This window comes from Pollachius pollachius (assembly GCF_949987615.1).
Source record: "Pollachius pollachius genome assembly, chromosome: 15".
NCBI classification, from domain to species: domain Eukaryota; kingdom Metazoa; phylum Chordata; class Actinopteri; order Gadiformes; family Gadidae; genus Pollachius; species Pollachius pollachius.
In genome coordinates this window covers 7,587,124-7,605,039 of record NC_136948.1, presented here as the reverse complement: position 1 = coordinate 7,605,039, position 17,916 = coordinate 7,587,124, and the positions used below count along the sequence as shown (strand labels likewise).

The 17,916-nt window shown below is 42.7% G+C and overlaps 1 protein-coding gene across 1 annotated transcript; it reads left to right on the top strand.

Moving 5' to 3' along the window:
* Positions 1-9,171: 9,171 nt before the first annotated feature.
* ythdf2 (YTH N6-methyladenosine RNA binding protein F2) lies at positions 9,172-17,258 on the top strand. The gene is made up of 6 exons (XM_079752311.1): positions 9,172-9,344; positions 9,566-9,590; positions 10,603-10,682; positions 11,197-12,894; positions 15,380-15,445; positions 15,941-17,258. Exons 1-6 carry the CDS (start codon positions 9,318-9,320, stop codon positions 15,962-15,964), a joined length of 1,920 nt encoding a protein of 639 aa, XP_079608437.1. The 5' UTR covers positions 9,172-9,317; the 3' UTR covers positions 15,965-17,258.
* The last annotated feature ends 658 nt before the right edge of the window (positions 17,259-17,916 follow it).

Below are 17,916 nucleotides of genomic sequence, written 5' to 3'. Positions count from 1 at the left end.
CACTTAACTTCTGAGAACCAAGTTAAGTTCAAAGATTTGTATTCCGTTGACATTACAAAAATATATGTCTAACACCATTCATATTCATATTGCCACTTCTGAGCAATCGGTTGAATGGCTTAAAGGTGTGCTATGCTGTCTATCATGGGCTTAAAACAGCAGTTGGTTGCCAAGTCAACCCTGAAGTCAACTTAAGTATTTGCTGGGTTCCCAGAGTGACACGTAGATGTGATGTAGATGTAAACTAGGCTGCATTCGCTGGTCATACCAGCAGCAGTCAAGAGAAAGGGACTCACCACAATTGCATGTAAAACGATCACCTCAGTAACACAAACAAAGCATGTATTCTCACTTAAATAAAAACATTCATATTCTCCCTTTTTCTTGCCCTTTTTCCTCTAATTCCCATACACACGCATGTTCACCATACACGCATCATATCTAAAATAAAAAAAAGGTTTTACTATATAAGTATTTCCCATTAGGCCGCTAAGTCTTTCAATTATCTGTACTTTGCAAGGCCTTAGTACACATGAACCCCTACCTCCCCTGTTTAAGGAGCTAACAAGTGTGTGCTGCTTCGGCATGCCAGTCTGTTTGACGGGTACAGTAGAACGCTTGGGAGAATAGTGAGGAATATTTGCAGAATTCCGTGGATGGGTGTCACATGATGTGGAATGTCTCTGATGTACTTGATGTACTGGTGGAAGTGACATGTTGGGGTGGGGGGGGGGTGTTCCGGTTCTGCGTTCTCGAGACGGAGAACATGACCAACATCTACAATGAGCGTACATGACAGGCACATATAAATAACTATAGCCCTTCGGTTATGGTCACACTGATCATGTAGCAAAGGTGCTTTTGAATGCCAGCCCAAAGACGAGGCCACATAAACTATAGTTAGTTTTAATTGTTGTTGTTTTACTGCTTTGTTCAAGTCGTAGAACAAATATGGAAAATATTTGTTATTGTATGGTTCTAACTTTCCGTTAAAAGCAAATTTGTTCCTGTAGATAAGACCTTGTATTTATATTACAAATATATATGTTATAGAATATGTCGATAATGTTTTGTATTTCCACTCATACTAACATGACTAAAGTCTTTGGTAATCTGTATGAGGTCAGGGTAGAGGTTCTCGAGGAGCTACAGGAGTAGCTAGGTGATGCAATGCTGACCAGCTCACCATTACACCAGCGTGATCAACAGCTGCAGCTGACAGACACGGAGAGAGACCACCCTCAGTATTAATGGCAATGACTAAAGCACTCCCCCCCCCTCTCTCTCTCTCCCTCTCTCTCTTTCTCCCTCTATCTCTCTCCGTCTCTCTATTTATCTGTCTCTGCCTCTCTCTTCTATCTCTCTTTCTCTCTCTCTGTCTATAGTTCCCTTTCACACATTTTCTCTCCCTCCTCCCTCTCTCTGTCTATACCTCCCTTCTTACCTTCTCTCTCCCTCCTCTCTCTCCGTTTATACCTTGCGTTCTTTCTTTCTCTGCGTCTCTAGCTCTCTCTCCCTGTCCCAATTATACCCCACATTTAATTGCACTCTAAAGCATCAGTAAACCCACAAGCACTAAACAAGAAGAGATAAACAATCATATTATAATCATTAATAATCATCCATAACAACAATAATAATAATAAATTGATACGGATAAATTGGTTCATCGCACCAAACACATTCTCTCTCTATCTCTATCCTTCACACAGGCACACGCTCACACACACAGTAGCTACACACACGTGCATCGTTGTGTACGCACTTATAAATAGTAACATGGTAAATGGACTGCATTTATATCACGCTTTTATCCAAAGCGCTTCACAATATTGCCTGACATTCACCCATTCATGCTCACATTCAGACGGCGGTGTCAACCACGCAAGGCGACAGCCAGCTCGTCGGGAGCAGTCAGGGTTAGGTGCCTTGCTCACGGACAACGATGAGGAGCCGGGGATCGAACGAGCAACCTTGTGGTTACCAGCCAACCCGCACTACCTCCTGAGCTACTGTCGCCCCTAGTAACATGCAACCAAGGCGCAGCCCGAATTAAGCAGGGGTGTGAGCGGTCACCTGTCACCAGATACATACCAGTCCATTTCGGCCCGTACAGCTGTGTTTGTCTAGTGAGTGATACCGCACGCACCGTGCATGTTGGTAAAACGCTGCACAGGTACAGAACTGCATGAGCATGGGCAGCGTCCTATGCAGTTTGCTCCTCTGCAGTGTGTGTGACCGTGTGTGTGCGTGTGTGCGCATTTGTTTGCATACATGCGCGTGGTGGGGGTGCTTTAGTGTCAGCGTGTCTGCATTAACGTATATATGCTGAAAATAAACACAGGTTACATCGCTCACTGTTACCCCTACAGTGTGCTTAGGAATTGCCCTCTGGCCTAGGTCGCTGATTGGCTGAGATGTTGCAGGCCAGTTGGGGTAATAATGGAAACCTGTTTTATTTAGACCACTATTCCTATTGCAACAGCACACTCTCTGCTTAAAATACTGATGAGGACATGAAATAAGTAATAGTAGGGCCTTGACACAAGTAAATGAAGCATGTGATAAAAATACAATTGAACGTAAAAATAAATATATATATATATATATATAGAAAAATAACATTTTCATTGAAATAAGTTACTGGGAAATTTAGAAGAAGATCAGGCTGTGGTACTCCACACTAGAGGAGTTTAGGAGTTTAGGAGTAGAGGCTGTAGTGCAGCCTCTAGGGAACATGCTGGTGGTGAGGGGGGGTTCATAAAGTTGGAAATATTAGCCCACAACCATTTCATCCTGAAAGAACAAGCTTTGGGACCAGGCCAGGCAGCACCAATCAAGGAGACCTGCCAAGGCTAAACCAAAGAGTTCCCTGTTGATTGTAGGCACTATGCTCTGTTTTTGTGTGTGTGTGTGTGTGTGTGTGTGTGTGTGTTTGTATGTGTGTGTGTGTGTGTGCGTGTGTGTGTGTGTGTGTGTGTGCGTGTGCGCGTGTGCGTGTGCACGTGTGTGCGTGTGTGTGTGTGCGTGCGTGCGTGTGTTTGTGTGTGTGTGTGTGTGCGTGTGTGTGTGTGTGTAGTAATATATGTCTTGGACATAGATGTACAGCTGCTCTGTTGTCCGGTTCGTCGCAAACTTCTCCCAGCTGTTATGAGTTATCACAGTGGCGGCTGAAAAAAACACACACACACAATGGACCTCATATGGATAGACCCCACTCATTGATCCCCACTCACAAATGTCGGTGATAAATCCTCTGTGATAGAATGGACAAGTGTGTGAAGCTGTTCTCTGACAGACACACTAAAGTCCCTAATGGTCAACAGGCAGAGCGATGCATTTGCTGTCGGCTTCTTGGAGGAGAGGTTCAACCTTCAGTCAAATGATCTTGGGAGTTTCTAAAGAGTGGAACTCGATCAACACATGGCTTAATCCAAGTTTTTAAATGGCCTGTGGAGTCAAAAACACTCTTTAATCTTGATATTTTTCATCATTTATCATTTTCCACCAGTAATATATAAATTCCTATGTGTGTGTGCGTTTGTGTGTGTGCGTATGCGTCTGTGTGTGTGTGTGTGTGTGTGTGTGTGTGTGTGTGTGTGTGTGTGTGTGTGTGTGTGTGTTCAAGCTGTTCCAGCTGTTCAAGGCACTTAAGGATTTAATTTCCTCTTCTAAGAATTTACAATGAAAAATTAAACATCTGCATTTTTTAAATGTTTGTTTTTTAAGTTTATAGAATTTTAACCTATCAAATATATTTATTAAACCTGGGATTTTTTTTCTCAATTTTGTCTGGAGAAAAGTGTGTGTGCGTGGGGGGTGGGGGGGGGGGGGTATTCATTGGGTTATTCCTCAACAGAGACAACCATGGGATAGACACACACAGACATTGGATACACACATCCAGACATTGGATACAGACATGCACACAAACAATTTATGAATTTACTACAGTTGATCGCAGGCTCACTATAATCTGCATCACAGCAAGCTCATTGAGAACCACAAGTGCTACATTCCCCCCACACAGAGTCCCCTGTCAGCATACTACCAAGTGTCACCAGGGTTAGAGACACAATCACACACATAACACACATACGCACGCATGCAAGTACACAAACACACAAACACATGCATACACGCGCCCACTTCCGAGTGCTCGTACGCACGCACAAACACAAACACACACACAAACACAAACACCCATGCACACAAACATATACATGCACACAACACTTAAAGGGAAACACGCACACAGAAGAAAGCACACATACACACGGATTTAAACACACTCAGAATGTATATATATCATCAACCAAAGAGACTCAGATAAACAGGGCTTCGCCATTTCTGATCCCCCCCCCGCCCTGTAAAAGTGGACTAAGAAGGGAGGTGGGGGCGGGGGCAGTGGAAGGTTAGCAGGCCCTGCTACGGCTGTAGGAGAAGACGCCAGGCTTGCAAGGGACGGAGGGCCCAAGTCCCGAATGTGGCATGTCACATGGTCAAACAGGAGAGATTTACAACCGATCCCGTTTCACATTGGCTGCATGGTGTTGTGGCCTCAGAATGCCAGGCACGGGCAGTGAGATCAGGCTCCGGCTTTAGGCCATACACCCTATCTGGCAGGCACAGCCACGGCGACTGACTGAAGATGTCAATGTTATTGGTAGTTGGTGTGGGGAACACTGTCACCTTTTTATGACGGGCAAAAGATTTAAATGCCTCTCGATCTGGACCTGCCCACCCTGGGCCCGCTGGTTAGAGATGGTAGCATTTAGCACAAGCAGTGGCACCGGTATTGAGGGGGGCTTTGGTCAAGTATGAGGATTAACATTTTTTGATGGATCTGTAGGAATGAGAATTGATATTATGTCACACATATTGAAACAGACTAGAACATTGGGATACAAGTGATAGTAAAACAAATATATATATACGTTGTTCAATACAACGTATTTGCCACCAGATCTATGGTAATGGTGACATCACAGGCACTCGAAGATATTTTTATTGGTTGCCGAGCGGCCAGCTCTACGCCAACTGAATACAAAAGAGTGAGCATTGAGCATTGACTTGAGCATTGTTCCACGAGGCAGATGTCTCTCTGTCTCTCTATAGCTGCTTTACCCATATTCCAGCCTATTTCTATTGGCTTACTAGTGTCCTACATCTTTGTGTCTCTTGAGTAGGTATGACCTCGATGAGACTCACGGTTCGATTCACTGTGAAAGAAAGCCACAGTGTTTGTTATGTGTACTGACACCATTCCTAACCATGCACTTTTAGAAGTTGTGTACAAATCTTAAATATAATGTCCACCTGTTGGAGCAACCCTGTGACCCTAACCCTATGCCCCTCTATCCGCAGTCACGTGACACACGTGAAGCCCATGGCCCTGTAAACCGATAAGCAGCTTCAGAGGGTCAGAGATATGCCCCAGCAGTGCATAATGTCAACTGATATAAAAAATACCCTACTAGAATACTATTTGAACTAATATTGCCAACTATAACAGCGAATGGAAAAGGCAGATAAATGGCTGTTTGCAGCTAGCTCCATGGGGTGCTTTGCACTGGAGGCAATAAATATCAACAGAAAGGTTGTCTGCTCCTAGCTGAAGAAGTGGTATACTTTAGTGTATTACAAATATAATTTAATTATACAAAAGTTATTACAGGTATACTTTTAGTTGTTGTGCTTAATTTAAAGTATGTTTAACATATACTCTTTATGCAAGTACACTTAAATACACTTCTTATGTACTATTTGTTTTTACGTTGATTATTTTATAAACTGTATGGGACTGTATGTCTGCCTCTGCACTAGGGCAGCTGTTCACTGTGGAGGACCTGGCCCTTAAAATCATCCAGGCAGCGCAACTCCTTGACCCATCAGAGAAGGCATGGAAGAGCTTGAATACTACCGAGGTCTACCTGCAGAGCTGACCCCCACCAATCCTCCTGGGTGGAGCTGGGAGAGGAGAGGGACCTTCCCCATCTTGTTTGACCGGTCCAGTATTTATACATGCGCCAAGGCCAATATTTTCAACTGCTGGAGACACAATCAGCTGGGAAAGAGCATGCCTTGCCCCAGAGAAGGCTGACGTGATAATTTCTTAAAAATAACTGTTGAGGACTGCCCAACTTCATTGTGAAGTTTCGTACAGTTATTTAATAAATATGTTAATAACTTGAATACTATCAAAAGGTTTTGAAAGTATTCAAAAAAAAGGCAAGGGCCGTAGCCATGGTTGGGGCCTGTTTTACTCCTATTGACCACTTCTATATGAATGAGGCACTAAACTCTACTAAAATGATATGTTTAAAGGCTCAAGCACAACCAGCACAGCACAACAAGGAAGTGAGGGAATTGGTGGGTGATCTAGGAGTCTAGTCCAGTTAAATTAAAAGATTATCCATTTTGAGCATGAAAATTTCCCCGAGCAGTTTAACCTATTAAATCATATATATATATAAAAAGATTATGACACATTATGGCACATTTCTCGCAAGAAAAGGTATCAAAATGCCTTTCAATGATGAAATAAGACAAAATTGAGAAAATTTGGAATACAATTAATGTCAGCTATGTTGTCACTACCATAGCAACGATAGAAAAAGTTGTACTCTTACAATTTTCTGGCGAGACCTGAAAGAATATTCTTTATAACTAACAAAAGACGAATACAATCACTGAACAAAGATTATGACAAGAAACGCACATTTCTCCCTATTAATGTTATCAAAACCCATTTTAATGCAGAAACGATATCAAAATATCACATTTTCCTTGTGTTGCTGGAAATTGGCAGGAATCTTGTGAAAATTGTTGCATGACTTTTTGTGAGATATCATACAAACCTTTTTATTAGTTTATGTTGTGCACATTGAGTAATCAGTGTGCACAGGTTAAACCAGCCATCACCACACACACTCAATCGTTAACCTGCATGGCAACCTGGAGCACCAGCGCCATGTATCATTACGCAAAAATGTGTGTGGCATGGACATTGTTACAGGTGGGAATGTAAGTACCTTTAAGAGATTGGACAGGAAGAATTTAATTTAGGGTTACGTGGCGTCCACACATCTTTCCACGAAACAGCACAAAGAGGGGACAAGAGCTCTTTACGCAACACATCTTATAAAAACGATAATATGAACGCAGACGTGCTAATGAGGCCATGCTCTAATGAGACACATGTGAGTCCATTTGTATTTGTTTCTGAATGTGGCCAGATAACCTGTGGTCATAATAGGATGGTTCAAACACTTCAGATGTGTAAAACCCGACCACTTGTTTTGCTGAAGGGCCCCTCTATAGGGTGAAAGACATGATACAAACAAGTGTCAGGGTTAGGTTAGGTTAGAGTAATTAAGTAGAGTTCCTAAATTAATTTGAAAAGAATACGAAATGAAAAGAAAACTTTAAAAAATGCTTAAAAGATAATAAATTACCTGATAAATAATTACCTGATAATTAGGTTAATGTATAAATTATAATAATTTAATGAAAAAAAAATGTAATGTATGTAAATGTAAGATCTATTTATTCCAACTCCTCTTAAATCTGAATAATGTTTAGGGGTAGAGTGTATCCGAATATCAGCCAAAATACACTATATGGGGTACAGAGAGACCCTCTAAATGGGATGTTAGGTCTCAAATTGACACCAATGGAGTATTTGAGTCACCAACTAGGGCAAGGGTTAGGGCTAGGGTTAGGGTTATCTGAGAAACTAAAAATCATACAGAATCACTGAATGAAGATAATGACAATAAAAGGCAAATTTCTGATTAGAACTGTTATCAACGAGTTTGATGTGAAACAATGTTAATATTGCATTTTCCACTGATAATCAAATTAATTTGAGCATTTTTTGGTTTAAAGCGATAGCAGCGTCCATATCAACCGCCATATTAACGATAAAAATCGTAGTATAATAACAATTTTCTGACGAGACCTGAAATTATTTTCGTAATAACTATCAAACTAAACGTCAAATACAATCACAAAATAAAGCATTTTCCACGAAGAATATGTCAAACATGTGGATTGTTTCTGCAGACAGAAACTTGACCGTCACGTGACATGGACGCTGTAGATCAAGGTATAGGCCTACTACATTTTGGTGAGACTGGGGATTTCCAGTAGTACGCTAGATTGTGGCGTCACCTTGTGGTTTAAAGACAATTGTAAGATAAAATCACAATGTAAAATAAGCACTTTGAACCACTTTGAACCTTTTTGAGAACTAGTCCAAGACTCAGAAATGATTTTATTCTCGAAAAAACGTCCTCGATCTTCTCATTTGATAGAAAATGTAATAAAAAAAAAAAACTCAGCACGTGTTGGAAAAAAATATTTATAAAGGGATAAACGACAAGGGAAAATGTACCATTGGGATGTCTTTAACCAAAAGTGAGATTAGTGACACCCCATATTTGTTGAGATACTATCCGAAAAAGACTCTCAGCAACTCTCTGTCTCTTTATGTCGTGCTTCTCCGTAAACATTATTACATTCACAGTAAATAACGTTTGGAAATTATATTTTAGTGCCTGTCCTCATGGTTTATTTGTCCTATATGCTATAATTTTAAAAACTATAGATTAGTATACACCATTATATCCAAGAGAAAAAAGTGCTCTCTCTATCTTTCTCTCTCCCTCACACATATAAACACACACACACACACACACACACACACACACACACACACACACACACACACACACACACACACACACACACAATAATATAATTCGTATAATTATTGTTATTCTTAATAATAATAATAATAATAATAATAATAATAATAATAATAATAATATTAATAATAATAATAATTAGAAGAAGAACAATAAATGGTTTATTTACTTTTTTTGTAGCTCGACATTGATTAATAGAGTCGAGTCAAACGTGAGACTGAACGTCACATGACACAAACTTACTTCATTACAAATGCACTCGATTATTATTACAAATCTATTTATATTTTATAAATGTATGGCATGTCAAAAAATATGAACGTTGGAAATAAATCCTCGTGAACAGCCCAGATCCTCCGCGCCACCGAGGGGCGCGTGTCTGCTGTAAATAAATGGCATCATGTGTCGACGAAGGCCGCCCAGCCATGTTGAGAAGTCTGTCAGCCCTGAGAACGAGCGAACTGCAGCCCGCCATTGTGTTGAAACCAGGCTCTACGGAGAGATAGGGGCACTTGGCTAAACTATTTAGTAGCTTGACATTTTCTTCACCCTGTAGCTTTTGTTTTAGAAACAAATAGAGTTGGCATAGGTTCCAGGGGAAAGGAAATGTCAGCCCACAGCCGCATTGAACAGGTAAAGAAAGGAACTTTCTGAACATCTACGAAGGCCAAAGTCTAAGCATCGAAACGGCTAACGCGGATAGCTTAGCAAGAAGCAGTGGCTCTCTTCAGGAGTCAAGTAGGCCCGACCACCTGCTAAACGGACTAACTGGTGAAAATATAATTCTTCAACTATTTTTCCCTTCCTCTTTTCTCATAAATCAAACCTTCATGAATCACCTGGACCCAATCCAGAGACCGAAAGGCCAATCAAGTAAAGGTGAGGAGAATACTATGCACTCGTATCATTGTTTAGGAGTGAATGCGGATCTTAACGTGAGGTGCGCTTTGGAAATCTGGAGTGCGCTGGTGATGCGATGTTCTCCCAACCAACAGGCCAATTCTAACGCTAGACGGGTTGGATGATTACATTGAGTGTTTGGACCGAGTAACATGCGTGTGTGTCCGAACGATGATGAATGTAATCACACTCAATCCATAACCCGCTGCTTGCGAACTTCCTTTACTGGAGGCGCTCGCCTCATCACAACGTTACATGGCTACCAGGCTGGGCTAACCAGATAGGAATATCTGCCAGTATCGTTTTCAGTATTTATATGTCAATTTCAGAGCTGGTATGACAGGTTTTACAGTAAATGCAGAGTACTTTGTGCCAACGTGTTTTGGGAAACGGCACCTTGTGCTGGACGTATTTTACATCGGGCTGGACTAGCGCCGTGATGCAGCTAGCCGAAGCGTCATTATGAAAGGATTGTTCGCGCTCCTGAACAGACTACGCATCGTTGCTAGCCAGCTAGCACGCCAACGCTAGCTGGTTGCTAAACAACCCTTAAAACGACACGTCTTGTCATATACTGTTCCCGTGTCCCAAGTCTCATGCTTAATTCCTAACTTGTGTTGTGAACCGCATACATCGGGATTTGTAAGAATGACATTGAATGGTTGGTTACATTGAATATTCAACTTAAACGTATCTAAATAAATAAATAAATAAAGGGACCACATGACATCGCAGCTTCTATATGTCATAGTTACGCTGGTGTTTGTTGCGTTGTGTTTTCTGGTTGAATAAGAACGATTTACAGAATGTGGCTTATTTACTTATTCTTTGAAGCAGCTTTAATGTAGTCATGAAAAATACTGGTTCTATTGTTTTGCATATGATTCAGCACTTGACAATGCACCTCTCTTACTCACTTGCTGTTGCAACAGTGTCTTTGTCAGGTGTATGTTCTAATTACTCAATATTTAACTCTGTCAATCCCTCTCAGTGCAAAACGGAGCTGTGACCCAAAAGGATTCTTTGAATGATGATGAGTTTGAGCCGTACCTGAACACTCAGGCTAGACAGGTAAGAGTATTTGGGCCAGCCATTTGCAACAAAAAGTTAAAATATCTATACTCCAAAGTATTGAAATGCACTAATAATGATCTACCATTAATTAGTGACAAACAATCCAGATTGCTGTTCAGCGATTACTATTAGTAAATTGGCCAGCTTTTAACTGAAGCTTGACCATTTATTTGACTTTAGATTATTTTGGGGCATTACTTGTTACAATTGTTTCCTCTTCACTGTGTTGCTGTTATTGTGAGCTAGGTCCACCCTGTGATTATGAACTACTGCAAATAATTCAGTTTGTATGTTCCTCTGGTTAAAATGACGCATAATAAACCATTTGTTATTTAGGGGGAAGTTTCTTCTTTTTACTACAGTCAAGTAATTAACATTCAGGCTTATATTTTTATGGGTAGGTTAGCGGAGAAAGGGAATGTTTTTGCCTCTGCTAATTTACATTTAAAATAATTGTATCCGTTTTGATCTTTGCCCCTGCCTAATTTTAAATGTTTATTTTTCCCTGCAGAGCAATGCCTATACGGCCATGTCGGACTCGTACATGCCAAGCTACTACAGCCCCTCCATAGGATTTTCCTACTCCTTGAATGAGGCAGCGTGGTCAACTGGTGGGGACCCACCTATGCCTTACCTGGCCTCCTATGGACAGCTAAGCAATGGGGAGCCCCACTATCTCCCGGACGCTATGTTTGGCCAGCCAGGGCCCTTGGGGAGCAACCCTTTCCTGTCCCAGCATGGCTTTAACTTTTTCCCAAGTGGCATCGACTTCTCTGCGTGGGGCAGTAGCAGTTCTCAGGGACAGTCGGGGACCCCGCAGAGTGCCGGCTACAGCAGCAGTTACGCCTATGCCCCCAGCTCGCTCGGGGGAGCCATGATCGATGGACAGTCCCCCTTTACCCCTGCCGCTAATGAGCCCCTCAACAAAGCGCCTGGCATGAATTGCCTGGACCAGGGCATGGCGGGGCTTAAGATCGGTGGGGCCGCCCCCGGTGGCAGTGGGGAGATGGCTCCCAAAGTGGTCGGCTCGGGATTACCTGGTGGAGGACCTCTTGGGCCCGTCTCATCCGTAGGACCCCCAATCATGCCCCCCATCTCTGTTGTCCCAGCTAAACCAGCCTCCTGGGCGGACATTGCCAGCAAGCCAGCAAAGCCTCAGCCCAAACTGAAAACCAAGGGTGGTATGGCGGGGGCCAACCTGCCCCCTCCACCCATCAAACACAACATGGACATCGGCACTTGGGATAACAAGGGTAACATGCCCAAGGCCACCGCCCCTCAGCAGGCGCTCCCCATTCCAACCAACGGGCAGCCGCCCCACCAGTCCTCCCCCCAGCCCGGAGCTACCGCTGGGGGGAACCCTCAACTGCCCCTGAGCAATGGACAGTTGGGCCCCCCGGTTGCTCAGATGGGGCAGCATCAACTGCCATCCAATGGGCAGCAAGGAATGGCTCAGATGCCCCCTCCTTCTCTCTCCCAGGGTCTGCCCGCCCCCCCTTCCCAGCAGCAGCAGCAGCCTACCCAACCCACCCGCTGGGTCCCTCCGCGGAACCGGGCCAACGGGTTTGCGGACGGTGGGGGCGGGGCGGGCCAATCACCGCCCGCTGCCTCCGGTGTGGGACCGGTTCCCGGAGTCCCCTCCGAGCCTCACCCGGTCTTGGAGAAGTTGCGCATGGTCAACAACTACAACCCCAAGGACTTTGACTGGAACCCCAAGCAGGGCCGGGTGTTCATCATAAAGAGCTACTCTGAGGACGACATCCACCGCTCCATTAAGTACAACATCTGGTGCAGCACGGAGCATGGCAACAAGCGGCTGGACGGCGCCTACCGGTCGCTGGGCGCCAAGGGCCCGCTCTATCTCCTGTTCAGTGTCAACGGCAGCGGACACTTCTGTGGCGTGGCGGAGATGCGCTCTCCCGTGGACTATAACACCTGCGCCGGCGTGTGGTCGCAGGACAAGTGGAAGGGTCGCTTCGACGTGCGCTGGGTCTTTGTCAAGGACGTTCCCAACAGCCAGCTGAGGCACATCCGGCTGGAGAACAACGAGAACAAGCCGGTCACCAACTCCCGCGACACACAGGAGGTGCCTCTGGACAAGGCCCGGCAGGTGCTGAAGATCATCGCCGGGTACAAACACACCACGTCCATCTTCGACGACTTTTCTCACTACGAGAAGAGGCAGGAGGAAGAGGAGTGTGTCAAAAAGGTAACCGCCGTTTGTTTCTTGGAAGGGTTGAGCGCGAGCGACGCAGTGGTTTGTGGTGAGAGAAGTGGAAGTGCAGAAACCCCCCGGCAGAAGGGCTTATTTATTTTCTGCCCAGTTTGATCGCCGATTCTCACAACAAACATGCCCACGGGTCTAACCCATGCGGTCACGAAGGCTATAGGTCCCTTCGCATTGGCTGTTACACTTTCGGTTAACAAGGTGACAGTGCAAGCCCCCGAAGGCTCAAGGGATTTTCGGGGTGTAGGTGTGCTGTGTTCATGTCTACAAAGGGAAAGTTATCAAATGTGCAGTATAATTGTCAGATCGGAACAGAATAATTATTATGACAAGGCTATAGGTTACTACATAGTGCTATACTAGTAATACCAAATTAAATAGGAAAAGTAGCAAAGGCATATGACAATTGCAGGGTGAACACAAGAAGATAAAAGATCTTTCCAACAACACATATCCAAGCAAGTAGCAGAGGCATGCTTTGGTTTATTATAGTCTCCTAACAAAATATGATATAAATAAATATTCATCAGCAGATTCAAGCTGTTGTTACCACCAGTGCAACCTTGAGGGGGAGTTCCATCACATGAAAGTAATAACTGTAGTAAACCCACACCCACCCTCAAAATAAACCCACGCTCACAATATATGAATATTTTGTCAAGTGGTCCTATTTGACACTAGACCTCTTAAGCCCACCCGGGCACCAGCACCACGTTTTGTTAAAAGACTGCAAAGTACCCCAACCCACAACATCGTACGGGTTTAGCGTTGAAGGGTTTGCTTGGATAAAAGGAGAGAATCATTCAGATCAAGTGAAATTCTTTCTGTTGCTTCCATGGTTGTATTGTACACATTGACGCCCTTTGCCCGTCGATTCATACGTATTTTGTTTTCAGAGAACAAACAATGCTGACATAGGCTTTAACATGCCTTGCATTGTTTGGGATCATTCTGATAAGGGTGATTACATGGCAATGCGGAACTTTAGTTGACATTTGTATTCCGGTTTTCTCCCTCGTAAAGGTTACACTTAAGTAAACAATTGATTTGGCCGAGAGCCAATCAACTCGTGCCTTTTTTATTATCCCCTTTCTTGGTAGCTTAATGGAAAAAAAATCATTGTTTTATCTTGAATAACATTTTCAATTTGTTGTGCTAGAATTGATCACGATTGTAGATAGCTTGCTTAAAAAAAAAAAAGGTCTGGAAAATGCTGCCCTTTAGAGATAAGATCTAATAGTAATTTAATTGATGCAATCAGGATTCTCATCACAGTTTAATAGGTTTTTTTTTTATAGCCGGGGTCAAGGCTCGACCATTTATTATGTGAATGCAAGGTTATTTTTTTTCCTAGATTGCCAGTAAGAGAATAAAATATAGATGGATGGATCACTCATCATTTCACTGGTCTCTCCAATAATGTAATGGTGACACTGCGCCCCCCCCCCCCCCTTCCCATTTAGAATTCTGAAACTGTTCAGTTGGTTAGAACACAGTAAAACTACAATAGCATGAGTAATTGATGTTGGGCGGCAGTCTGTGTCTTTCGGGTCCTCTGTCTGTCCGACTCGGATACGGAAGAGCTTCAATGTTAAGGCACAACAGACAAGCCCCGGAGTGCCGTGGCAGGCAGCTTCGCACGGTAGAGAGAACACCCATCAGAACACTTGATTTTAAAGGTCTTCTGTGTTTTAATATTATGGATGGTAATGAAGGTTTGGAGCAATGCTGGAAGTTGTTGAGTGGCTGTAATCATCGCTGGTGTGAGTCTTCTCATCGGAAACCCCACACACTTTACTACCAGTTTGGACAAAATGTTGAAATGAGTCATCTCATTGGAAACTCCACACACTTTAGTACCAGGGGAAACTAATATTGTAAAGTTTCAATGAAATTGCAACGCAGCATTTGTGCTAATAAGGATAAGAGCATGCGAACAAAACATGACTATCCTGGATGTCGGATCACCAGAAAAGGGAAAAATGTTTTGTAACTTGAGCATAATCTAATAACCAGCCTATAATTTCCAGTAGGTCGTTTTTTGACTTTGTTTATGAGGATAGTTGTCGAGGCAAGAAAAAAGATCTATGCAATAAAAACATTATGCAATTATTTCAATTAAGAATCTGTAATTCAATGTACACCGATGAATGGTATGTGACAAAGGACAAGCAAATACCCCGGAGAGCGGCGAAAGAAAGCATGAAACCTTATTTGTTTGGGTTTCACCAAATAAAAAAAGCTAGCTGTGTATAGGCAAAAAGGGCAATTCTAAATGTAACCTTGATAGTTTTGGTGTGTTCAGAAATTTGAGTCTATCTCAAATATACATTGAAATAATATCTAGTCTTGAAGCCTGTTTTTCTTTTTCATTTTGAAGCAATCTGTTATTCCTGTACATTTCAGAATGAATAGACCATAATCTCCACCAGAGGGCGCATGTTTAACATCATCCTATTTGTGTTAGGTGGAGGTCCAGGGCGCTGAGCCGTACCCCAGCAACCCAAGCAACAGAAGTCACTACAGACTTCAGGTATTCAAATTTAATCCCTTTCCAAATCTTTATTCCACTGCATTAAGTATTGGTGCACTGACTTCCTAGGCAACTGTAAGTTAATTCAAGATGCTTGTTAGTTTATTTTTTTGAATGACTCCATTGTTTTCATGTATGCATGGGTATCGAACTAAGAACAGTAGTTAATTGCAGCAATTCTTACACCATGTGCAAAGATACCAATGGTGGCCCATATAGCAGCATTATACCCTGAATATGCACAACATCCTATTGGGAATATTTCCTATATTAGATCAGGTATTGACGAGAAGTGTCTTCCTAGTTTGTTGAGAGTATATAAAATCTATTGTCTTTAGTTTGTTTTTTACTAAGCCAATGTGCTGCAGTCTGACAGTAAGAGCTAATGGAGAAAGTAAAACACTTACTGTAATTAACTTATGGCTAGTTAATTTGTCTAAAGAGCCCTTTATGACTGTAAATCACAGATCTGTTCATTTTGTTTTTCCTCTGCAGGAGCGTCAAGGAAGAGTCAAGTAGCTTTGGGCAAAAGGACTGCAATGCCCCCTCCCTCCCTGTTGACCCCCTCTCTGCCCCTGTCCTCCCCATCTCATCAAGATCTCTAAGAAATTATAATAGGGGGTGAAGAATTAACCAAGGACACACAAAAAAAAAACGTAATGAAGACTTTCTTGATTTTCTTTGACTTTAAAGACTTACTTGGAACTTGTAGTAAAAAGAAAATGATTATTCATAGGACTAAAACTAAAATGCATAGCATCCATTGGTGAATCTTTTTTTTTTGCCCGACCCTACCGTTCCACTACATTTGCTTTTTTCTTTGTATGCGTTTTTCTTTTTCTTTAAAAGAAAGGATTGTCTTTTTCTTCACTTTCCAAGTGCAGGCCCTCAATTTCACCGAGCATACAAATCCTGTAGGATTTTGTAGTAATTTCTACAGCAGTGCGGCATGGTCATTGGCAGTTTGTCACCTTTTTTCTTTGTAAACAACTGACTCCGTATTGTCTTGAGGGGAGTATCGACCACGTGGATACAACCGAGGTTCCTCGTCATTGGATATTGGACAACACAATGGGCGGGTGTCGACAACGCTCACAACGGAAGAACCCTTGTCCCTTGCACGCTTTACATGTTTGGTTTTGTTAAAGATTGACCCAGGAATCCTCTCAACGGGCCCACCTGTTTTTCTGTTTGAGCGTACTTCTAATGTCGGCTCTGGAGGACGGCAAGTGGAGGAGCGAGTTTGAAAGCAGCAGTGTCGAGTCGGCGAGCACCTGCTCAGTGTATAATTTCTATGTGTGCAAATAGGAGGGTGTGGTGGGGGGGCCTCGGTGTCCTCTGTCCTGCCGCTCTTTAACGGAACTTATTTACCCCGTTGTTTTTCTCCCTCGATCGGTTGGCCATGTTCAATCATTGTTGCAATGGGCTGCATCTCTCCCTTGTTTATTTTCCTTTCGTTTTCTTAAAACGGCAATGCGAGTGGCCTTGATCCCACTCTTCCTATTAATCAGTTCTGAAGTAATAAATGTGATATACTCAGCAGAACCTGCGTGCATTCCCCCTTGTTTCACAGTAAACAATTTTTGTGTCATGTTTTGTACGTGCATTCTTAACACGCTTTCTTTAAGGGTACATGACTTGGTTTGTCCACCCCTCCCCTCCACCTGCTTTCTCTCATAACCTACATACTTAACCCAAATTCATCTCACAGGTCCATGTTCTAACCACATTTCCTACCATCTGCACCCACTCCTTATTTCTGAACCTTCAAATCTCCATTCTATCACAATCACAGCCTCTTGCAGAATGTCATTGTTGGTCAAAAAATAAATAGAAACCTAAACAAAATGTGGTCCTCTTTCATAACTAATGGCTTGTATGTGTGGTGTAATGAAGATGCTCCACATGCCTTGACCCTGATGTTCCAATGTGATACAATATATCTGTAACTTTCTGGATGTGTTATGTCCGATAAATATGCTTACAATTGATGACATCCGGTAATGGCTGTAAAGTTGATTTGTGGGACAGCTAGTATTGTCCGCCATTTTGACTTTTCTGACGTCTGTGTATGTATCGATCTGGCCACATGAGGGCAGCATTTGCTATCTTATCCCTGTTCATATTTCCAGAAGAACGTATCTCCAATGAGATCTACTGAGTGTTCCTTTTACTGTCGCAACTGGAAATGAATTACATTTCTATAGTTTGATCTTGGTAAGCAGTATTAGCCTTGTGACATGCAAAAGTGTAGTATTAGACCTTATACTGTACGTTGATGTACAGACTATTATGGCCATCTTATCTTTCTGTTCAATATGAGTCCTTTTTCCGACCTATGCCCGTTTGTCATTAACATCAAGGGTTTATCACCAATTGCTTATATTGAATGGAGAAAGCTTATGCCCTTTTGGCACGTCGGACTTGAATGGAATGACCGTCGTCTGATAGGCAAAGTGTCTTTACATTGG

Coding starts and splice junctions, on each gene's coding strand:
- ythdf2 (XM_079752311.1), top strand. CDS start 9,318: ATGTCAGCCCACAGCCGCATTGAACAG. Junction 12,895..15,379: donor AAGAGGAGTGTGTCAAAAAG/GTAACCGCCGTT, acceptor TATTTGTGTTAG/GTGGAGGTCCAGGGCGCTGA. Junction 15,446..15,940: donor GAAGTCACTACAGACTTCAG/GTATTCAAATTT, acceptor TTTCCTCTGCAG/GAGCGTCAAGGAAGAGTCAA.